Genomic DNA, 24982 nt, shown 5'->3' with positions numbered 1-24982 from the left:
TCAACTGCATAAAAATCTCCCCCATTTTTTCTTTATCATCAAATGTATCATTTTCTTACAAGTATGCATAACATTAATATTAATATTTGGTTACATTTCCGCTTTAGAACAAGATTAAAAAAAATGCGACATCTTAATCCAGACATACAACCTAATTCAACCTTTCACTTTTGTCTTTAAAATTTTGATAGCTAATTCTTAATTTGCGTTAATTATATCTTTACATATACATATTAATTTAATGAAATTCATACCTTAATTGTCATCATAAAACATTTGAAAAATATTTGTCAACCTCATATTAAGTATTTGAAAATCATTGCAAGAAATTTATTTTATTTTTAACTTAAATAAATTGCGAGACACGTGAAATTGATATACTACAAGATTTTCAACCCACATTATTGATTAATAATATTTTGTTTTATTTATTTTCATGTAGAGTATCTACGTCCCTACAATCTGAACAAGCCTTTCAAAATAGAATTTATGCCTTGTAGTCTGTGACTTTAAGAATTTTGTTGATAAAAAGAATTGAACCTGAGATCTTAGAGAGAGTAAAATCCCAAATTCTCATCCACCAAGGAAAGGATTTCTCTCTCTATATATATTTGACATGTGGTTCTAATAAAATGTTGAGTTGCATTCATCACCTGTCACAGTACTGAATAGCTTAGGTATATATGGTTAAGACAAATTCAGGGACATAATCATTAGTTTTTTTTTATCCATGATAAGGAAGAATAAAAACTATAAATGCCGAGAGAGAGAGAGAGAGAGAGAGAGAGAGAGAGAGAGAGAGAGAGAGAGAGAGAGAGGGGGTTCACCAGAATTACAACTTTTGGGTGTTGGGGCCGGTGGCACCACCATTCATGTGTCGAGATGCTTGAATTTCTTTTTTCTAGTCCCTCTTTGTTTTTTGTTTCTTTCTATAGTTTCATGGATCGGATTACCAATTCTATAGACAAATATGTTTAGTTGGAGAAATGGTTATGAAATTAAGAGTCTTAAATATCTTCTAATGAGATATAATTATTTTTAAAATTAGTGGTAGAAAGATTATTTTATCTCTAACTTTACAAAAATAACAAAGTCATCATCTTTGAGAAGTTTTACATAATTTTATAAATTTAATCTTAACTAATTAATACTACTATACTAGTATACAAATAAATACAATTTATTTAATATCTCCAATCTAATCTCATCTTCAACCTAGTTGGACAAACAAGTGGAATCGAAGAGACCAATAAACAACACATGTAACCTTATCATGTTATTATATCCAAGACCATCCATCTCTTCATTTGGCCATGACTCTAAACTCAATTTATTAATTAAAAAAATTATTTTGTTAATTTTTTATAAAAAAAAATTATTTTGATAAATTTACTTTTGTCAAAAAATCTAATTTAACCATTCTAAAAAGTTATTAAAAAAAATTAAAAAGTTATCAATGTGTCAAAAAAATTAACCTTTTTAGAATTGATTTTCTTGTAATTTTATTTTTAGCCAATGAAATCTTAAAAAACTTTAATTAATTAATAAATTATTAATATCCTTAAACTCTTATATAAAACTAAACAAGACATCTGCCTATTTTTTCGTAATATTGTACAAAGAGAATATTCGTACCAGATATATATTCATAATAAATCTTGACTTCACACCATTTAAAAAAAAAAACAAAAAAACTTATCACTTGAGATGATAACTTCAAAGTTTTCACTAGCACAATAATTTTCCGTACAAGATTTCTCTATAAAAAAATCAAAATCAATTTATTTACAAGATAATTTTAGCCACCACGGCACAAGCAGTGGCTTATAGGCTTCTACAAAAGGCAGGCCCCAAACCAAAGCTTTCATCTCGATATGCTAATATCACAGTTCCAGAGCGCCTAACCTAACAGTTCTTTTTTAAATAAATAAATCCATAAATAAAATAGGAGACATTATTATGACAATTTTTTATTAAAATTTTAAAAATAAATGATGTATAATATTTTCATAATAATTAAGGTTCTTCAACATTTTTATAGAGAAAATTCGACTCAGAAAAATTTTGGCCAAAAAGTTTTAATTTTCACGGAAGAATTTTAAAAATTTTCTAATATAATCACGAGAAATTTAATTAAGGGGCCTTAACTAATAAAAAAAAATTTAGACCTCTCATACTACACAAAATTAGAGAAAGATCTTTTACTAGTTTTCCATATATATTAGTATATTTGTATAAAAATAATTATAAATCAGTGAATTTTTTTAATAATTCTGTAACTATTTTTATAAGAAAATATAATAAATTGTAATTTTTCCAATAAAATAAGTAAAAAAAAAATTCAGTGAGCTCTGTCCGGTCTTCTCTTCTGTGAAGAAAAGAGAAGAGCCAATAGCTGCTGTGCTGCACCATGAGGCTAGCCTTTTCCAGCTTCCCGAGATTTTTTAAATTAAATAAGAAAAATTATAATTTTTCATTTTTTTTATTATCTATAAATTCGAAGCCTAACAAGACTACTATTCTTAAAGAAGGGGTATTTTTTTTAGGGTCCCTGATATTATGATTTTATAGTATAAAGGACATCAAATATTTTCATGATGTCTAAGGTCCCTCAACATCAATCCAGAGAAAATTGGTCCAGAGAAAATTCAACTCAGAGAAAATTAGTCCAGAGAAAATTCAACTCAGAGAAAATTGGTACAGAGAAATTCTGGGAAGAATTTCTCTGGACTTGCCTAAACTTCCTACTGTAAATTTCTCTGCCCCTTTTTTTTTTAACATAAGAATTTCCCTACCTCAACTCACTTCCTTGCTATATACTACACCTGAGATGGTCTACAAGACAGCTAGAGCCATGGGGCTGCATTCCAACATCAATGTGCTTTACAATCTAAGCTGGTTTTTCCCCATTGATTCTTCAAGTTGAGGATTTTCTGTCCTTATCTGTAGAGAAGTAAGTGTTAGTAACAATGTAAACATGAATTCAGAAGTTTTAAGCTTGTTAATTAGATAGATAAAGTATTACCTTTGAAGCGGAAAGTAGATTTAATTGGTAGCATTCTAACACAAAGTGTAAGATTAATGTAAGCTTTACCTTTTCAATGATGTCGAGATGATATTTACACTCAAGCGCATAATTAATTGTGAAAACTTTTGCTACCGTGAATTATGAGTTTGGCTTTTGGATATTGGATTCTGTCAATTTTATTTGGAAGACAAATGTTTGTCCAATCATTTGCTCTATAACTTTTATAGTCAATTCATCTTCATCATCCTGTGAAGTTTGTTGGACAAAGCTAATTAGTAATAAGTAAAAAGGTAACCTTAATCAATATTAAAGTTGCATCACAAGTTAGAACTGAAATTTCTCTGGGTTGGTCCAGAGAAATTCTCTGGTTTGAACTGAAATTTCTCTGGGTTGGTCCAGAGAAATTCTCTGGTTTGAACTGAAATTTCTCTAGGTTGGTCCAGAGAAATTCTCTGGTTTTAGCTTAGCTTTAACATGATCTGGATCAGCAGTTGGTTGGTCAATTTTGTTTATGACTGGGATTATTGTCAAGTTAGATTCAAAAGCAAGATAAAAGTTATCAACAATTCACTCCATTGAGTGAATAAACAACAATAGCAACATATATATATATATATATATATGTACATTAAAAGCTGGCCCCAAGCTCCAATGCAAAACCACACCAAGAGGACTTCGGGGTTCGAACCCATCTTCTCCAAGCTCTCCTAGTGAAATTTCTCTGGGTTTCTTCATAACTACTGCAGTCTCACTGGGCTTTACATTTCCAGCACTTATTGCGTTGAAGTTAAATAAACAAGGACATGGCTTGAACGTGGTTGTAATGGATTGTTTCTTTGTTCTGTTGCGAGTTCATACTCTGGCCTCGGCTCATCTGATGAAAGAGTGGCCAGCTCTGGTATTTCATCTCTTCACTTGTAGGTGCTGCTGCCGGAGATTCGGAGTGGTGACTGCTGGGGCATGGGGTCTGTTGGGTTGATGCATGCGTGGTTTACACAGTCAAGGACTGATCGGACTCAATCGCTGGAGAAGGAAAGGCAGGCCGGGTCGCAGATCCGGACGGCGCGGAGGGAGGAGTCGGAGGAGAAGGTGTTGAGGAAGAGGTCATAGAGGAGGGTAGAGAGGAGGAGAAGAGAGAGAGAGAGAGTAGAGTAGAGACAAAGAGGCAAATTTCTCTGATATATGTTTAGGGACCTTAGACATCAAAAAATAATTTTGTGGATCTCTTCCATTACGAAAAGTGGGAGAGGGACCCTAGACCAATTTTCCCCTTAAAGAAAGGGTCACCTCACCAATCAAACAGGTTGTTCATTAACAAAATTGTGTGAGACTCCTAAGAAATTTTTTATAATTTTTTTTTAATAATGTAGAATAATAAGTATTTTTTTGATTTATCACATGTTTAATTATGTAAAATTTTATTTCATTATCACATCAACAGAGGTGCAATTGAAGATGATAAAATGAGGGTACAACAAAACTCTATCATTAATTGGGTTCTCATTCATCCATTTGCATGGAGGTAACAATAACGAGTCCAATCTCTGGAGTATTTTTTCATAAAGTGGTTTTTTTAGAATTGAGATTTTTTTTCCAAAAGTGATTATTAATATTATTGTATCCTCAATTTAGTACTATTATATTTTTAACTATTGTAAAATTAAATCTCAATTATTCAAAACATTACTTTAGGAAAAATCACTCACCCCCTCTGCTTGTCATTGGGACTACTTGAATCAACACCCTATTGATTTGAGCTGTAAATGGTAAAATTAAGGAGAAATTACTTGCCAATGGCAATTTGAAAAAAATTATACTCTTAATTATTAATATTGATATAATTTATCATTAATTTATAATTATTTTCCAAATTTTAGACTTATCTAAATTTTTTCCTAAAATTAAAGTTAAAAGGTGAGTAATAGGGTGTTGTCACCATGAATTTATATCCAACCTCACGATGCAGCTAGATTTAAAATTTGAGTTAATAGAATCGTGATCAACACCTTGTGTTGTAGCTTAACGTTCTTTTCTACAAACACCTAACGATAATCTATCCTGTAAAAAAAAAAAAAAAATTCAATTTGATCTCAAACAAGTTTCAATCAAGTTAAATTAGAGTAACTTGACTTTTATTATTACATATAATCAAATCAAACTGAATAATAAATTATTCAAATAAAACTTGAAAACTTAACCAATCAATCACGGATCAAACTTGAGTAATTTTTTACAGCCTTAAAACTAACCGTGGAGCAGTTGTATTATCAAATTCATTTTCTTTTTTATTTAATTTTTTTGTTTTTTACTCTCAACAATCACAAAGTGGGTGGCATTTCCTTCGAAGGCCATCGTAGGCAGCTTTTCAACCTATCTCTTTCATGGCTTCATTTTGGTGATAAAAAAAAAAAAAAAAAAAAAAAACTCATCTCTCCCTCTATGGTCTATTTTAGCAATTGAATTAAAAGTCAATTTTTAAATTTTTTAGTTTTTAAAATCACATTACTTTTCTATTTTCTTTTTATACATTTTAAAAAAAAAAATCAAAAAAAAAAAAAAATCAAAAAATTAATTTTTAATCTACCTCTTAAAATAGGCCTATATGTATATATGTGACTATACCTGCCCTGCCCTGCCCTGCCCTGCCCTGCCGTGCCGGTATGTGTTTTATGCAAAAGAGTAGGTTTACATCATCCATAGGGAAAACGGGAGACATATGATATGCAAATTTAGAGGAGACGACAAATTTTCTCAATCTAATAATTGGAAGACACCAAACAAGTTTGATAAAAATTCTCTCATCTCATCTCATCTCATCTCATGAACCTTATCCATCCATTCATAAAAGTTAGTTACCTAGTGTAGCTTCCATTTTAACCATACAGTCTTTCTTTCTACTTTGCAGATTCAGCATAAAGAAGAAACACAGATCAACTCCATTCATGCAGACCCAACACAAAGCATCACTGCAGACATTATTGCATATATAATCATAGTCCCTTAATTGTAATAAAATCTAATGGGTTCTTAATTACCTTAAAAAAAAAAAATTTAAGGGTTTGTTTTCTTTAGACGCCTACTCACATAAATTACTCCCACCTATTTTTCTCAAAACGCCCATCTTAACTCTAACTATATATACCCTTACTTCTTTGGATCCCACCTCGACCGACCCTTTGTTGAAACTATACGAGAATTTGGTTCTGTTGTGTTTGGTTGGGAGATTTAGAGATGGATTTGGAAGGAGAAATGGAAAAGGTAAGTGAAATGTGAATGAAATATACATAAATTTCACCTAATTTCACACACCTTTTCTCTTTTCCTTTCCCAATCCGTCCCCAAATCTCCCAACCAAACACACCATTCAGGAACTGTCAATAGTTTTATAGATGTTAACAAGCATGACGGAAATTGACAATAATAAAACACAACTCACTCGTATATATAAAATAAAACTTGTGGGTATGTGGCCGTACAAACCTCTTAAGAAGATATAGATACTTGTTTTGCCTTTCTTGTTTTTGTTACAATGATATTACTAGCCTCTTTATATAGAAGATTTACGCTGTATTTAGTTAGGGGATTTAGAAAGAAAAAGGAAAAATATAGGTGAAATTAGGTGAAATATAGACATGCTTTATTCATATTTTACTTACCTTTTCCATTTCTCTTTTCAAATTTCTTCTCAAATACTCCAACCAAACACAGTATTAGTACAGTCATCAAATACATTCATGTACTTTCCTAAACACATTCACCAAAATACATTTTTTTTTTTTGATAACTCAAAGTGTTCGGGTCAACTTGCGCGTACCTCGACTAATCCCTGAGGGACCAATCCCATCATCCACTAGCGGGAGGCCTATTTAAAGCCAGAACAAAACTCTGTATGGACTGACTCAATTCGCCAAAACACATTGAATTTAACCAATGTGACTCTTCATACTTTATGGCTCAAATACATGAATTAAACATCTCAATGCATCTAACATAAATTCTAAATTAAGGTCAAGTTTGGCTAACTTAAAAAAATACACTTATTTTATCTTTTTATCTTTTTTGGGTCACATCAATCAACATCTCCTCTCTACTTTTTCTACACATAATACAAAAAAAATCAAAAAATACACTTATTTAGTCTTCCCAAACTTGGCTTAAATTCCAACACCCTTATCTCTAGTAGGCCCATTTCCCAGCCTTTCTGCCCCACTTCCGCCAACCCCTTCCTAGCATTCTGACCAAACCTGCCATCCCTACCTCTAGTAGCCAAGTTCACAGCATCTTACACCACTTCTTGCATTCCCCTTTCTAACCTTCCCACCTCACCTACCACCCCTTACGTTCAGCAACCATTTGACACACAGAGAGCGATGCAAAGAGATGAAGAACAAGAGAGAGAATTGATATCGATGGAGAGAAAATGAGAGCAAGAGAAGGGGTTGGAGAGGGGTAAGGGTGGCGAATAGAGGCCAAAGAGATGTTGAGAGGGTGGCCAAGGCTGATGATGGACAAGAGAATACGGCTGGGGTGGGGGTATAGTTAGGGTTAGGATATGGAAGGTTAGTGATGAAAATAAAATTTAAATTTTATGTTACAAAAAAAATGTAATAAAAAAATTAAGGGGGTGATGACTCTGAAAAAAGGGGGAGCTTTTGTTTACATAACAAAAAATACTCCTCACACTCATTTTTTTCATACATTTGCATCTCTATCTAAAATTACCAAAAATACTACCATTTCTAAAATTTGAAATCCTAGTTTTTCATTATACCATCACTCCATCACCATCACTTGCACTGGCCTACCATTGTCGCAAGCTCACCACCACCTTTCTTATCCCTTCAACCCCTTTCCACCACCCTTGTGCCCTTTATTGGCCCCACTCGTTACCTTCACCCCAGCCCTCTTTGGCAATTTATCCACCACCTCTCTCTAGCCACTCTCCGTTGCCCTCACTTCCTCACCTCGTCACTCTTTTTATTCTTATTACCCATTTCGTCTCAAAATAAGTCTTTTTTAGAGATCTGACTTCTTTTAATGGTACAATTATTACATTTTAAAAATATTAATTTTTCAAAATTATCCTTTGATAATAAATTTTTTTTTTGAAAATATCAAGTGTCATAATTGTACTTTTTGTGTTGTTAATGAATTTAAAAGAACAGCAAAATAAGAAATTCATATTATTTTAATTCTTAATTTTTGAAAATGAACTAATATTTTGGTACAATAAAAAATAGAATAAGAGACTAATATTTCAGGACAGAGAGAGTATTATTCTTCTTCAAATCTGAAAACCTTACGCCTCTCTCTCTCTCTCTCTCTCTCTCTCTCTTTCACACACACACGCACATACAAGGTTGGCCTTGAGTTTTCGGGGGCCTAAGGTGAAACAAAACAAAGGGGACCTATATTCATTAAAAACAAAATCACCCTGTTTGGTATTACTATCACCGATTGATACTAAAATAGATACCAAAATGTATTCATTCCGGAGTATCAAAAAAAAGAAAAAAGAAAAAAGTTATCAAAATGTATAGTTCAAATCAACTAAACAAACTAATTAATCAACATATCTAATTAATGAAATGTTCCAGAGGTGTAAAGCAAACCTAAATGATTTCACATAGTGTTAAATTTTTTTTTTTTTGATCAGCTTCACATTGTGTTAAATTGAAGAGTGAGATAATAATTTTGCTTCATCAGCAGTGTGAAGTAAGCATAAATGAAAAGAAAACATGGCTATATAATCAATTTTCCTTTCAAAAACACACAATCCATTCACTATCTGATAACTGATAGCAAAGAAATTATGGAATACAATTTAATGAAACAAAATTAGGGCAAAAAAATTAGGGAAACATTATTCAATAAAAATATGATAAAGACAAAGGGTAAAAGAATTAGGAAAGAATTATTTATTCCCTTAAAATCTAATACTTTATGAGAGAGAAAAATTATGGCAAAATTATTTATTCCATTATTTTGGTCAACTATACTTGTATATGTTTTAATTCATTTTTTTCAATTGGGCCTAACCACATTTGTGATTAAATATATATTTTTTAATTGGGCACAACAATTTTTTTTGAAACCCTTTAGACTGGCCCTAAATCAACAAAAATAAATTGGGCTTATTTAAATTTTAAATATACTACTAATGAATGAATTTTAGAGCCTAAGACACAAGTCTTAGTGGCCTTAGACCAAGGTCGGCACTGCACACATATACATACACACGCATCCATTTGGGAAATAAGGGCGCATGGTGGACGGATTTGTGGTGATGTGAGGGTTTGGCTTGGTTCCGGTGGTAAGAAACGGAGTCATTGGTAGGAAATGAGGCTAGGGGTTGGTGGTCGAAGGTGGAGCAATGTCACTTAGAGGTAGTGGTTGGGGGGTGGGGTAAAGTTTTAATAAGGGTGTAATGAGAAATTAGGAGGTTAGTGATGAGGGTGTGGGTAGAATTATGAGTGCAAGATGATAAGATAAAAATTTTAAATTTTGAATGGGTTGTAATTAGAAGAAAAAAAAATGAGCTAGGAGTTTTTTTTGGGTATAAATAGAAGCTTCTAAAAAGAAAAGAAAAGAAAAGTGCTATTAGCACTTGTTTAATGCAAAAATTAGACGAGATAAGTCTATTTTTATTAAGTATTTTCTTTTGTTTGTTTCTCACCAAATTTTTTACCAATAGATACAAAGGTAGTGGGAAGTATATTAATAAATATTTGTGAGACTCATGCCTCTGAGTAATAATAAAATCATATAAAATATTCATTTAAATATATAAATAAATCTCTCCCAATTTCCCTTTTTTTTCACAAAACAACACCCCATTAAAAAAAATCCCAAAAATAAACTCTAAGGTAATGTTTGGTTTGCTAAAATAATTTTAGACAAAAATCGAATAACTATTCCTTGGCATTCAGGTTAAAATGATCATTCTTTTTAATTGATGAATGATATTCCTTTTTATTATTTTTTTATTATTATACCAAATAGAAGAATAAATATTCCGATGGAATGGAACCATTCCAAGCTTATTGCCAACTTTTTTCTAATGAACATAACACTGCATAAATAGAAAGCCACGCAAAAAGTATTCTAATAAATCATCTTAAAAAATATCCCAAAACGAAATATATGAGATAGATTCAAATTTGTTACGGTATGGATCACACTCAAAATAAATTTAATCCACATATTTTATTTTTTAAAAAATCTCTTAAATTTTTTTTTTTTTTTTTTTTTGGGAAGTGCATATGGAAAGTAGTATTGCATAAAAAGATGTACATGTATAATTTGTAAAGGAGTAGGTACAGTTACCAGAAGTGGAGGAGTAGGTACTGTACTACTAGTGCCACTGGGTGGGACCTGAGAGAGTTGAGGAGTAGTGTGTTTGATGACACAATTAGGTTTGGTGAGTCAGTTGATGCATGCATGCAAGCAAATAGCTTTGGAGAATGACTTATTTCCTTTCCAACACTGGCGTGAGCTTCTACCTATAAAAAACTAACAATACAGCTGAGCTGACTCTATATATACCACCCAATACATATGACCCTGACCCCACTAAGATGGTAACTTTGAATGAAAACCCAAGTAAAAAAGAGATTTTCGTCATTGCAAACACTCCGTTATGACAAAAAAGTTCTTATATTGGTTGCCATAATAAAAATCAATATTTTAGTGGTTTTATTAGTAGTGGTGATAGTAGAAATAGTGTGGTGGTGGTTATACTAGAGATGATAGGGGTGGTGGTATTAGTAAAATTTTAGTTTAAAAAATATTTTTTTACCTTTCAAAATTGTAGAACATTGTTGCTCCATGTTACAATACGTCAAAAAATAGGAAAAATATTTTTTCACTGAAACAAATCTGGTGTAGATAACCACTATCCACCATCCTCCCTAACCTTGCAAAAGAACCCCATGACCCAGCTACATAATAATAGAGGCATTGAGGTTATGAATTTATCAATTTCCCATATTACATGTATATATATATTGAATCCGCAATGTCAAAACTGAAAAATAGGGTGTACTATGAGAAGGTTCATCTGTAAACCCAACAGCACAGCAACCATTACCAAGAGTACAACTGCTCACTCAAATCAAACTTAATTTTATTTAGAATCTAAAATAACCATCCAATGCTAAAATTTGTACATGCAGCACCAGCCGTTGAAATAAGAAAATCACCCTTCCATGAGAAAAAGATGAAAATCACAATAGAACAAAATGAAAGTCTTAGAAACCGAAAGCCCAGGATGCTCATAAAAATCATCTCTCTCTCTCTCTCCACTAACGCTCTATCTGTATCGTCACATGACTGATATTATACTCCCTCCTAATATAGTCAATCACTTTGTCTAGCACCATGTCTGCATCAGCTTCAGGCCTTACTTTGACATGGCAAGCCAACAGAACCTTGCCTACTGTAATGGCCCAGATGTGCAGCTCATGGATGGCCACCACGTCATCAAGCTCACATAACCCCATCTCAAGTTTTGTCGCATCAATCTCTCTGGGTGTGCTCTCCATCAAAACTTCAAGTATGTTTCTCAGCATCTGGATAGTTGTCCCCAAAACAATAACGGAGAATATGAGGGTGCAAATCAGATCAATTATCTTCCACTGGGGTTTATACCAAATGATTGCTCCTCCAATCATTACTCCAACACTCTGGATGGAATCCCCGAGTACATGGAGATAAGCTCCCTGTAAATTGATGTTCCGCTTCTTTTGTTTTTTGCTCTTATCTTGGGAAGAAGTATTATTGAGCAATGGTTCAACCAGATCTTCCTTGTGAGCATGGCCATGCTCTTCATCTCTTGGATGTTCCTCGTGACTATGGGGACGTGTGGTAATTCGCACTCCATGCTTGTGATCATGATCATTATGGCCATGGCTGCGACTATGACCGTGACCGTGACCGTGACCGTGGCTGTGGCCATGGCCACTGTGGCTATGGTCATGACCCAACAGGGCAGCCATGCCAATGTTTACCACCAGACCAAAAGCAGCAACAATAAACATAAGGAAGCCATTGACCTCATCTGTTTCATGGATAAGCCTTACAATGGCTTCGTAAACTAAAACCCCTGCTAGCAGCCATATGAGCTGGATGGAAACCAGAGCACCAAGAATCTCTACCCTTAAAAATCCATAAGACTGACGAGGAGTGGCTTCCCAGCCAGCTGCCCACAAAGAAAACAGTGAGATAGCAAAAGCTGCAACATCTGAGAGAAGATGTGCTGCATCAGTTAAAATTGCAAGACTATTGGCTTCGATGCCTCCAGCAACTTCGACGCCCATGAAAACAACACAAAGTGCAACTGCTATAATAAGCTTCCGCATGGAAGCTGATCGTTCCATGGCATCCTTGGAGCTCGTCGCAGCATCTGCGAATCCACAAGGGGCTTCGCCACATATCTTGCTCCCTCCGAGGCTCCTCTTTCCAACAGGAACTTCACCACTTACCTCAATAATCTTCCCATGTTGGCGAGTATTCTCTTCCACCCGAATGCAGACAGCATCTGACAATCCACAAGGGGCTTCGCCACATATCTTGCTCCCTTCAAGGCTCCTCTTTCCCTCAGGAATTTCACCACTTATCTCAATAATCTGCCCATGTTGACAAGTATTTTCTTCCATCTGAATGTAGAAGAATAACACTGTCATAAATTTCGATCTTAAACAAAACACATATCAGTATGACTGAAACAAAGGTTCCCATCATAGATCAAACAAAGATGTACTATGTCAAATTGCCTACACACTTTAGGTTAACCATTTAGTAATCATCATGAGCTTGTATATTTAAGTACGAATTTCAAAAAAAAAATATGTTAGGTTAAGGAAAAATTACATATACACCCTTGGGCAAAGGCCCTCCCTCAAATGATTTATGCATGAACATATATTTACTAGAAGACACTACGTGTGCAATTGAAACTGTCGAGACGGGAATCATGGGTGGGTGAGAGTGAGGAGAACCAAGTGAGTTGTGTGCTTTATATAATAGAATAGATATATAATTGGACCAACCTAAATAAAATCCATATTGATTGGGTCTCATATGTAAGGGTCAGATAATCATTTTTATTGTAATATCGTGTTAGTCATGTGAAATTTTTCCATCTGAATTCCTAAACAGAGTGTTAGTGAAACAGCATATGTAATATGTTAAATTGCCTACACACTTTAGGGTAACCATTTAGCAATCATCCTGAGCATGTATATTTAAGTACAAATGTAAAAACAATGTTAGGTTAAGGAAAAATTACAAATACACCCTTGTTTGTGCCAAGTCCCTCCCTCAAATGATTTATGCACATATATTTACTAGAAGACACTATGTGTGCAATTGAAACTGTCAATACAGGAATCAGGGGTGGGTGAGAGTGAAGAGAACCAAGTGAGTTGTGTGTTTTATATAATAGAACAGATATATAATTGGACCAACCCAAACAAAATCCATATTGATTGGGTCTCAGATGTAAGGGTCAGATAATCATTTTTATTGTAATGTTGTGTTAGTCATGTGAAATTTTTCCATCTGAATTCCTAAACAGAAAAGTGTTGTGAAATAGCTGGACTACATTGACACAAAGAACAAATTGGAACCAAACCCAAACTTCCTGGCTGTACTTTGTAATCTACCCAAAATTTGACGCACAGTACAAATACCATTGTAGTTGTCATCAAGGATAATTTTTTATTTTTATTTTTTTTAACCGGGTGTCCGGGCCAGCTTACGCACACCTCGACTAACATGACTGAAGAATTCAATACAGAATAGGCAGGACAGCATCTAGTGAACTAGAACAAGAACGTCCACAATGAAGTAGAGGATTGTGTATAACCCAAAGAAAATAAACAATCAAATGATTAAATAAATAAACAAAAACAATAGATTATTAATCAATTGGTAGTGATTGAATGATTGAATTTCTTAACCATTTCCTTTTCTTTCTTTTTCTTTTTTTTTTTTTGATCAAAGAAAAAACTGCAGTTAGGCTCACTATTTTGTGTGGCAGCCTGGCTGGCGATCATCAACAACAAAACCTTCATAACAGAATGTTAAGGCATGGAACAAAATACAAGAGTTCTAAGGCTTTTTTTTGAAGTTGTGTTTTCTTTTAATATGTAAGTTCTAAGCAGTAACCACATTATCCAAGGATTTGAGTTTCAAATTCCAGCAGTATAAGTTCCAATTTTTTGCTGAGGATTTGACATAAATGGGGATTGAGAAGACAACAAAAGCATATACTCTTCACCTTGTAATGATGATAACATTCTTGTAATGACAATAGAAGAAGAATGACTCCAATCAAGTACTTGTTATCGTGGAGATTTAGATATATAAAGGCTTCACTTTCTAGTCATTTTTTTAAGATACAATGGATTCAAATAAACAGATAAATGAATAATGTTGATTATGATGTTTCTTATAAGAATGAATTGGAGAGGAACATGGCTTCAATCAAGTATTTGTTAATGAGGAGATTAAGATATAAGGATTTCATTTTCTAACAAACAAACAACTAATTGCTGATGATGATGTTTCCCGCATGACTGACCATGATAGAAGACAAACATGGCTAGGATCAAGCATTTATAATCAAGCAGATTTAAATATGAAGGCTTCAATTTCTAATCACTCATTTGAGATGCAAGGATTGAAATTAACCAACAAATCACTCATCTGAGATGCAAGGATTGAAATTAACCAACAAATCACTCATTTGAGATGTAAGGATTGAAATTAACCAACAAATGACCAAGTTATTGGCATTTCTTAACGTATTCTCAATTGAATTTAGTAAGAAAAATGATAAAGAGAATCATCGAGCAAGATAAGAGGAAATAAACTTGAGGTGAATTTAGTTTTTTTTAGGAGATTCCTGTATCAAAATAAATAAATATATAGTAAGAAAAATAGAAAATTCAAGGCTTAGCACTAAGTCCTTATCTGTTTGCATTAGTTATGGATGAACTTACAAGGAATGTTCGTATGTTCTTGGCAAGATTAGGGAAGTAGGTCATGAGACTGTCTGTTTTACATATGCTGGGAACTGGTGTGGTCCATACTTCTCCTGGGTTGGGAAACAATGTTCTGCCTGTTTTTCCTAAGGGTGACATGTTGAATGCTCATCCACGTACTTCTGCTGGTTAAAAAACTTCAGGTAAGGGGCTTGAGAAGAGTCTTAATCAATTCTATCTCCTTGGTGAAGTTGGGGAAAATGTTGAGTCGGATCTAACTGATTTGGCTAATCAAGAGTCCAAGTCGGATGGGTTGTCTTCTTTCCTCTTGCCAAATAATGCATATGAGGAAATTGCTTCTCTTCATGCAGTTAAAAAGATTAAAGGTAAAGGTAGAGGTAAAGGGCCCTCTGGAAGGGGGGAGGTGGTAGAAAATTGAACCATTTAATTTAGGATTGGTTCTTGGAATAAAAGGGGACTTAATGATCCCCTTAAACAAAAAGAGGTTTGTACTTTGATTGTCTCTCAGAAATTGTGTTTGTGTGGGGTTTTGGAGATCAAAGTTAGGAGGGGGAACATGGTTATACTGCTACTCATTGTTTTCCTCAGAGCTGGGTTTCTATTGACAATTTGACCAACCTAGATATTGCTAGAATTGTTCTGGGTTGGGATCCTAATTTGCTGGCTGTGATGTCTTGACATTGCAGTAGTCAGTTGATCTGTATTAAGGTTGAGTGTTTGTCTAGTAGGAAGACATTCTTTGTTTCTATGGTTTATGGGTACAATAAATGTGGCTGATAGGAGGTTGTGGTCCGAAATGAGATACTTGTCTTCAATCATTAGCGATCAGCCTTGGATTCAGATGGGAGATTTTAATGTTGTTAGGAAAGCTTCTGAAAGGAATAGTGATTTTGATGCTGATGCTGCTGCTGCTACGGAGTTTAATCAATGTTTGTATGATATTGAGATGGATGAACTTGTAGCAAAAGCTTTCTGGTTTACCTGGACTAATAGAAGAGGAGTGGTGGGGCAAAAGATAAGTAGAATGGATAGAGCTGTGGTTAACTCTTCTTGGCTTGACTTTTTTCCTAAGTCTGTGGTTATTTTGCATGCTCGTGGGATATCTGATCACTGTTCAGTTCTGGTTGATGTTCAGATTGAGACTTACTGTAAAAACCTTTTAAATTTTTTTAATTTTTGGATGGCATATGAGAAATTTGGGGAGTTGCTTTGGGACTGTTGGATGCAGCCTATGTCTGGTTCTGCTAGGTTTAGTTTGTCTTTGAAGCTGAGAGATTAAAACCTGTTTTGAGAGCATTGAATTCTCAAATTTATTCTGATATCACAAAAAAAGTTATGCTGCCAAGGAGAAGTTAGAAAAGCTTCAGGAAGAGTGCTTTGCGAATCCCCAAAACTTAGATTGTTGCAATCTTGTGAAGGAAACTTTGGTGAAGTTTAGAGAACTGAGTAATGTTGAGGAGGCTTTTATAAACCAAAAGTCAAGGATTAATTGGCTTGCTTTGGGGGATAAAAAATACCAAGTTTTTCCATCAAAGAGTTAATAGTCACAGAATGAGGTATGAAATTTTGGGCCTGGTAAATTCTGAAGGGGTCAGGTTGGAGGATCCTAAGGATATTAAAGAAGAAATCCTTAATTTCTATAAAGGTCTAATTCGTACTAAGTTCTCTCAATGAAGGGATGAATATTTGCCTTGGAATAGAAAACAGTGGAAGAAAACGGATTGATATTGGTGCGATCTGATCCATTATCAGAGATCAATCCTGAACTCGATGGATCATTTATTTTTCTAGTAAACGAAATAGAGGATTTCACTAAGTCGATTCTTAGGAAATCTCTAATCAAACCATTAAATTTAAATTGATTCATCAATTGTGAAATAAAATATTACGTGTGTATCTAGGGAATACTCGCTTCCAAGTGAATTCTCCCTAGATACATCTATTTAATTAAATTCTGGATCGAGCCCTAAGTAGTGCTTAAATGTGGTTATTCATGCTATAGTCCTAAAGGAGTTATGGGCTGCTTTGATAACTCTTGTGACTATGGAAGAAGTTAAGGCTGCTCTTATGAATATCAAAGGTGAAAAAGGCCCTGGCCTAATGGTTTTAATTCAGCTTTCTTTCAAAGGAACTGGAAGTGGTCGATGCAAATTTAGGGCAGGCTGTTAAGTATTTTTTTGAGTTGGGGTATATTTTGAAGGAATGGTGTAGAAATTTAATGTATAAAGAGAATTGTATTATTGATTGTTATCTTGATATATTACAATGATTCCTATATATAGAAGAGAGGATGTGGGAAGAGAATAGGTGAGTGTGTAGTAGGTATGGAGTAGGTGAGGAGTAGGTGGAGAGTAGGTGAAGTAGGTGAGTGTGTAGTAGGTGGTAGTGGTAGGTGTGTAGTAGGTGAATTTTAACAGCCCCCCGCAAACTCAAGGGGGATAGGAACTAACCAACTTGAGTTTGGAGAGAGTAACAAAACAAGAAAATAATCTGAAAAATAAAAAAATGGATAGGAGACACTGTATGGTGGTGTCATAACGGTGTAGAGGACACTGGATGGCGGTGTCAGACCAATGTAGAGGACAGTTTATGGGGTCATGTCGGACCGTTATAGCAGACAATGTTGTGACAGTTTACGGAGTCTTGTTGGACCCTTGTAGAAACTAACCGGAATCAATGTCGGGACAGTTTACAGAGTCTTGTCGGACCCCTAAAAAGTCGCACCCTCAAAAGGTGTGCCCAATCTGTCAAAAGGCGTGCCATCAAAAGGCGTGCCCAATCTATAAAAAGGCGTGCCATCAAAAGGCGTGCCTATCAAAAGGAGCGCCCATGTTGTCGGCGAGCGCCGAGAGGCGCATGATGCGCGTGTCTGCCTCGGCTATTTAACCAAGGTTGAGGCGGAGGCTGTGCAAACCAGTCTGAAACCGCCGAAAATCCTTTGAAAAAACTCTTCCGTTTCTGAGAAAGAGATTCTGGAACACTCTGTTGCCATTCTGTAACCAATCCTTCTCTGAAACACTCAGCAACCCATAACATGGCCTCGTCTTCCCGTTCAGCTACCCAGAATATGGCCTCTTCGTCCCGTGGTTTGCTCACTCTCTTTCCAGACCTCAACGAGTCAACAAGAGAGATAACTGGTGCGGTGGCCAGTGAACCTCAACCAAACACCGCTGGTTTTGCTCCGTTGAACTTTCCGATGCGGTTTGTGGAGCAAAAAATGGCAGGGCAAACAGATATTGAAGCCAATCAATATACACTGAAATCATGTGTTGAAACCATGACTGCGGTCACAAACTTGTCGCACCGGCTGCAGAGTAGGACAAATGAGGTGCAGCAATTAAACGCCCAACTGGCTCTGCTCCAACGCATGTATAAGGATGCGCGAGCAGAGATAAGTGTGCTAAAGGCGGAAAATAAGGAGCTGAAGCGGAAAGCCACCGTTATGTTCCGATTTGGAGGGCCGCCATATGCTGCAGTGGAGGAGCAGGGAGTAGTGATCGTGCCCAGTGGAGTGGGAAACACGGAGGCAACACCGTCAAGGGCCGCCCAGGACGGAGGCAAGAAGAAGAGACCGGCGGCAGAGTAGAGAAGAAAAATTCCGCCTGTGGATGTGGTTGTTTGGGTTTTGTTTGTGTTTGTGTTTGTGTTTGTGTTTGTGTTTGTGTTTTTTTTTTTTTTTTTTTTTTGGTGTAAAATGGTGATCGGGGTTGATCCCCAGCATGAAGAAATGACAAGAGTGTGGAATTTTTGTGGTGTTATTTTGTGTTGTTGTTTTGTTTAAGAATAAAAATAAAATAAAATAAAACAACGGATAAAGAAAATAGATAAAAATATTTGGGGATGGGTCATATGAAAAACATTGGTGTGATTGTTTTTTTTTTTTTTTTTTTTTTTTTTTGGTGGAATATAAAAAATAATAATAAGATAATGAAAAAAAGGGTGATGTTCACTAACGAGTTGTAGAATAAGGAAATATTGATGGAAAAAGAAAGATAGAAAAAAAAAAGAAAATAAAATAAAATAAAAGTAGGGATAAGGAAAATATATTATAATAAAAAAATATAGATATATATATATATATATTAAAATAAAAGAAAAGTGTGAAATAACGTGGGTGGTGGATGTGTGATAGATGAGAAAAAAAAAGCGTGGGTTCATATCCCACAGCTGTCACCAACACAAACCTGCAACAAGAAGAATCTTTTGTTGCTTTTCTTATGCATCTTTTGTCTACACACTCTGAGTCTCACTGCAGGTTCAAATTCAGGAGATTGGTTGAACCATGGCGGTGATATATATAACCAGAGACATGCCCATGGAGAATCCAAGATCAGCCCATCAACTGTTTCAAACCTAAGTCTCAAGTACAAATCGACCATCTCAGGGGTCACTACCCAGAAATGGCTTTGTCTGGCGTCCCAGAAATTGCTCTCAATTCTGGCCAAAAAATGCCTGTTTTGGGACTGGGCACAGGAGCTTGGCTTAGTCAAATCCCGAGATGAGCTCTTCATCACCTCCAAGCTATGGGGTACTGATTGTCATCCCCAACTTGTCCTCCCTACGCTTCAAAAGACCCTCAGGGAACTAAAGTTAGAGTACCTTGATCTGTTTCTGATACACTGGCCAATAAGCATGAAGCCTGGGGCTACTAAGATCCCACCAAAGACAGAAGACATAGTTCCAATGGACTTCAAGTCTGTTTGGGAAGCCATGGAAGATTGCCCAAGACAAGGCCTCACAAAGTCCATTGGAATTAGTAGAATTGAACCCATATTGGCAACAAAAGAAGCTGAGAGATTACTGTAAGGCCAATGGAGTCACTGTAGCTGCATTCTCTCCTCTTGGAGCACCTGGAAACATGTGGGGCTCTAGCAGAGTTATGGAGTCTGAGGTCTTGAATGAAATTGCAAAGGCCAAAGGGAAGAGTGTTGCTCAGGTTTGTCTGAGGTGGGAGTATGAACAGGGGATTGCAATAGTGATTAAGAGCTACAACAAAGAAAGGATGAAGCAAAACCTTGAGATATTTGACGGGGCTTTGAGTGAAGAAGAATCTAAGAAGATCAGTGAGATCTCCAAAGTAGAAGAGTTACTGGAGAGGAGTTCATCTCTGCCACTGGGCCTTACAAGACTCTTGAGTGGGTTGATTTGAGATGGGTTTGGTTTGATGGGAAGAGGAGGAGTGTGGTGGTGATGGGTTGACTGGGTGAGTCAAGGACAGCGACTCGAAGGAGTTGGGCGTGAAGGTGGTGGACTCGAAGAAATTTCAAGGTATGTGTAGAAAATTCTAGCGGACTAGGTTGAGGTCCGGCGGGCGGCCAAGGCGAGGTTGCCGCCCGCCGGTGAAGCGAAAAATACTAAGTTCTTAACCTCGCTCTGATACCATGTAGAAATTTAATGTATAAAGAGAATTGTATTATTGATTGTTATCTTGATATATTACAATGATTCCTATATATAGAAGAGAGGATGCGGGAAGAGAATAGGTGAGTGTGTAGTAGGTATGGAGTAGGTGAGGAGTAGGTGGAGAGTAGGTGAAATAGGTGAGTGTGTAGTAGGTGGTAGTGGTAGGTGTGTAGTAGGTGAATTTTAACAAATGGAATTCTACAGCTCTAACTTTGGTGCCCAAGATCGCTAACCCCTCCTCCATTAGAGAGTACAGGCCTATAGCATGTTGCAATGTTCTCTATAAATGTGACTAAGATCCTGGAAAATAGAATGCAGAAGGTGCTTCCCTTGGTGATAAATCAAACTCAATATGCTTTTGTGAAAGGTAGAGCTATAGCAGATAATATTATTCTTATGCATGAACTAGTCAGAAGCTATCATAAAGATCAGGACTCTCCTAGAAGTGCTATTAAGATAGACTTGTTGAAAGCTTATGATGTGTTGCTTGGGAGTAGTTCCTTTTTGATACTATGAAGGCCATGAGATTTCCAGATCTCTTCATAAGTTGGGTCAGGCAATGTGTGTCTACTCCCATGTACTGGTGGTTAATGGTGCTTTCAAGGGGTACTCTCCAGGAGCTAAAGGATTAAGGCAAGGTGATCCTATCTCTCCATATCTCTTCCTATAAGTTATGGAGGCTTTCTCTTCCTTGCTTCAATATAGTATTGAACATGGGTATAATACTTTTCATCCAAAATGCCATTCTTTGAAGCTGTCTCACTTGGCTTCTGCTGATGATCTTTTTGTCCTAAGTGGTGCAGATGCTGGGTCTTTTAGGATTATTAAGCAGACCTTGATGGGTTTCCATTCTTTTTCTGGATAGCAGCCTAATTTGGGAAAGAGTGAAGCGTTTTATGCTGGGGTTAGTACTGATCTTAAGACTGCTTTCTCTGATATTGTAGACATTCCTGAAGGATCATTGCCTGTTAAATACTTGGGGGTGCCACTTGTTTCCACTAGACTTACAGCAGCAGATTGTGGGGTGTTGAAGAATAAAATTCTGGGAAGGATTCATAATTGAACTAGTAAATTTTTGTCTTATGTGGTGTCAACTAATTCAGTCAGTGCTCTTTAGTATCCAAGTGTATTGGAGCACAATTTTTGTGTTGCCTCAAAGGATTTAGAAGGACATTGAGGGTTGTCTCATTGCTCTGGTCTGGTACCGATATGAAGACTTCTGGGGCTAAATTCAAATGGCAGGACTTGGTTTTAAATTGCTGAAAGAATGGAATAAGGCTGCAAGTCTGCAATAATGAAGTACTTGTGGGATCTAAGTAGGAAAGCTGGTTCTCTTTGGGTCAAATGGGTTCATACATACATCATAAAGGGGCAAAGCTTGTGGGGAATGATTATTCCATCTGATTCTTCTCGGGTTATGAGGAAGTTACTCAATCTAAGATTGCTTTGTCCACCGTTTATCAGATATATCATTGGAGATGGTAGAGATACCTTTCTTTGGATGGATAATTGGCATCCATTAGGTCCTTTGTATCAGCGATTTGATGAAAAAGTGGTGTTTAATCTTGATAGATCGTTGAGAGATAAGGTATCTTCTATTATCTATCAAGGAGGCTGGAGATAGCCTAGAGGAAGGAATGGTGTGACTGCTGAAATTGTGAATAATACTCCTGGGTCCTTACTTCCTAATCCAATAAGATTAACAGAGTGGAATGGCTGCCTTCAAGTAATGGTGAGTTCACTGTAAAATCTGCTTGGTTAGCTAATAGAGTTAAAAAAATGATTCAGACTTAGCCTGTGGTGGTTTGGTTTACGAAAAATGTGCCTCGGAGTTTTGTTAAATGGCTAGCAATTTTAGGTCACCACAGATTTTCGTTGTGTGCTGTGTGATAATGTAGTGGAGTCTCATCCTCACTTATTTTTGAATGTCCCTACTCTTTTGCTGTGTGGACTAAAGAAATCAAATTACCCAAGGGCATTTTGGGCTCTTGCAAGAGGTGGCACGGGCTGTAAATCAGAGAAAAGGTGAGAGTTTTGGGAATACCATCCACATGTTGTCTTTGGTTGCTTCGATTTACCTCATCTGGGGGGGGAAAGGAACTTGAGAATCTTTCATTATAAGGCTACAAATGCTGAAGCTACTAGCAGGAAAGTGACGGAAGAAGTGAGAACCAAGCTGAGTTCTTGGAAAGCTTTAAAAGATAATGATCAGAATAGATTACTCTTTATGATCTGGATGGTTTCTCCTAGAGTCTTTTAATAGTGATTGTGTGAACTACTACTTGGATGTGGCCAGTTGTGGTGGTACGTTCTGGTGTTGTCCAACGTTGTATAAACATGGGATGCTAAATTCAACTATGAAAAAAAAAAGAAAGAAAGAAAGAAAGAAAGAAAGAAAGCCATACGGAGCTATTTTCACAAAAAAAGCCATTACAAAATACATGGAAAGTTAAACAAACACATTTAAACGCAAGAAACAAAGAAAAAGATTGACGGTAAAGATAGCTTCGTCAAAGATTATAGTTAATATTGCAAGAAGGTATAAAATAAAGGTCAAGCATGAAGCAAAAGACAGCCACAAAGGTTATTATATTATGATTCAAAGATAAAAAGCAAATCATAGAGACAAGTAGAAGATTAAAATTAATCAGTGTTAATTTGTAGCAGCCAAAAACTGACTGAAGACAGACAAGTAATTGGCAGTTGAGAAACAATTGGGAATTTAAAGCTGACAAGAATATTATGCGGAGAAGTCGCCAAATCAACAATGGCCGAAGTAAAAAAGGATAAAAACTTGAATAAACATAACAAAAACACTTGCAAACACAGCACTTGTTTATAGTATTATTAACATTAAACATAACAAAAACTTGAATAAACATTCAAACCCTAACAAACGAATCAAACACTTGTTGCATGCTAATTAAGACCTCAAATGGATAAAATGTAGTATTATGAATTGTCGCAAAGATTCAAAATCATAGAATAGGTATAAAATTCGTAAGCAGGCACCAAATCAAAACACATTCATAGATTAATACCAGAAAAAAAAAAAAAAAAGAGTAAAAACAGAAAAACAAAAACAACAACACAACATATCCGCAAAGCTTCAGATACATAGCATTATTGGCGCAATAATAATAACAGTAATAGTACGGACCTGTCATGAAGCGATCGGATTGTCTGTTAATAATAATAGCAGAGGAGGTCTCTCTGTACATATGCAGAGTGCAAGTTTTGATTTTTGAAAAGGAAATACTTCTACGGACGGACCCCAATTTATCGACGGACAGCAAAAGGATGACTTGACATCACATTATTATCATTTTATTTTCGAAAAGTTGCCTCAAAAGGGAATTCTAATGTAGACACCACTCAAATAAATGAGCGTACTGTACTATGCGAAAATTTTTAGGGAAATGACAAGATAGTGATAGCAGGGGGAAAAAAATTGGGAGAATCATTTAATAGTTGAATATAATAATAATTATTATTATTATTATTTAATTCTTTTTGATTTTTTAATTATTTTATAGTGTTGTCAAAAATAGTTCATTATTGTGTTAATTATGAATTATTATAATGTTAGTTACAATATTATTTTAATCATAATCTTGAATTTTTTTGATTATTAATGTTTGATTATAACTTATTTTTTTAATTATGACTTGTTGAGAATTTGATCATGACATTTATGATAATCAATCTCATAAATGTCATATTATAACTTACCTATGGTGCACACAAACAAAAAAATATATTAGTATTAACAGAAAATTGTAAATGGGTGAAAGTAAAATACTAATACTGTGTTTAGTTGGGAATTTGAGGAAGGATTTGAAAAAAGTAGGTGAAATGTGAATAAAATATACTCATATTTCACCTAGTTTCACATATATTTTGTCTTTCCTTTTTCAAATCTCTTCCCAAATTTTTTAACCAAACACAACGTAATAGTATATTCTAATGCAAAAATTGTTTGTACTTCTATCATTTTATAATTATTTTGTGTTCATACTAATTTTGTTGAAAATAATTTATCAAATTTTTTTGTGCATTTTTTTTTATTATTTATTGATTTAATTTCTATTTTAGTGTATGTTTGAAAAAATATTTTTAAATTGATGATAAATTTTACAAGTATTAAAAAGTTAAATCATTAATTTTTTCATGAATATGTAATTAATTTTTGAATTTTTTCCTTATTTATTTCTAAAAACATAGTGAATTCAATACTAAGGTTTTATTTGTTTAAGAGATTAAGTTGGATGGAATTATTAGTATGGTAAAATTGAGCAAGGAAATTATTAGTGTAATGATATTAAATTATATTTATTTGTGTAGTAGTATGGCAAGTGATTTTGGAGCTAAAATAGTCACAAAATATAAAATAGGCTATTTTAGCCACAATAAACAAAACATCATATCCAACCCATAATCATTACACTCTTCTCTCACAAAAAAAGTCAAAAAATTAAAAAATCCTTCCCAAACTCAAAAAAACCGAAAAATCAAAAGTCAACCCACTTCCTAAACTGGGGCT

General features: G+C 35.0%; 1 protein-coding gene and 1 pseudogene across 2 annotated transcripts; one reads left to right on the top strand and one right to left on the bottom strand.

Moving 5' to 3' along the window:
• Positions 1–11129: 11129 nt before the first annotated feature.
• LOC114289995 (metal tolerance protein 1) lies at positions 11130–23861 on the bottom strand. Of its 2 annotated transcripts, none has more exons than XM_082869865.1 (2): positions 23600–23861; positions 11130–12684 (listed from the first exon to the last, which is right to left on the bottom strand). In XM_082869865.1, the coding sequence occupies exon 2, from the start codon at positions 12682–12684 to the stop codon at positions 11332–11334; it is 1353 nt and encodes a 450-aa protein (XP_082725991.1). In that variant the 5' UTR covers positions 23600–23861; the 3' UTR covers positions 11130–11331. The 2 variants fall into 2 exon arrangements, with proteins under 2 accessions (XP_082725991.1, XP_082725990.1); XM_082869864.1 differs by having other exon boundaries at positions 11130–12721; positions 23600–23727.
• Positions 19304–20368, top strand: LOC114289996 (non-functional NADPH-dependent codeinone reductase 2 pseudogene; annotated as a pseudogene).
• Positions 23862–24982: the final 1121 nt, after the last annotated feature.

The sequence above is a fragment of the Camellia sinensis genome, chromosome 5 (genome assembly GCF_055761805.1).
Source record: "Camellia sinensis isolate YWXY chromosome 5, ASM5576180v1, whole genome shotgun sequence".
Classification (NCBI taxonomy): Eukaryota; Viridiplantae; Streptophyta; class Magnoliopsida; order Ericales; family Theaceae; genus Camellia; species Camellia sinensis.
This window is presented reverse-complemented; position numbering and strand designations above follow the sequence as displayed.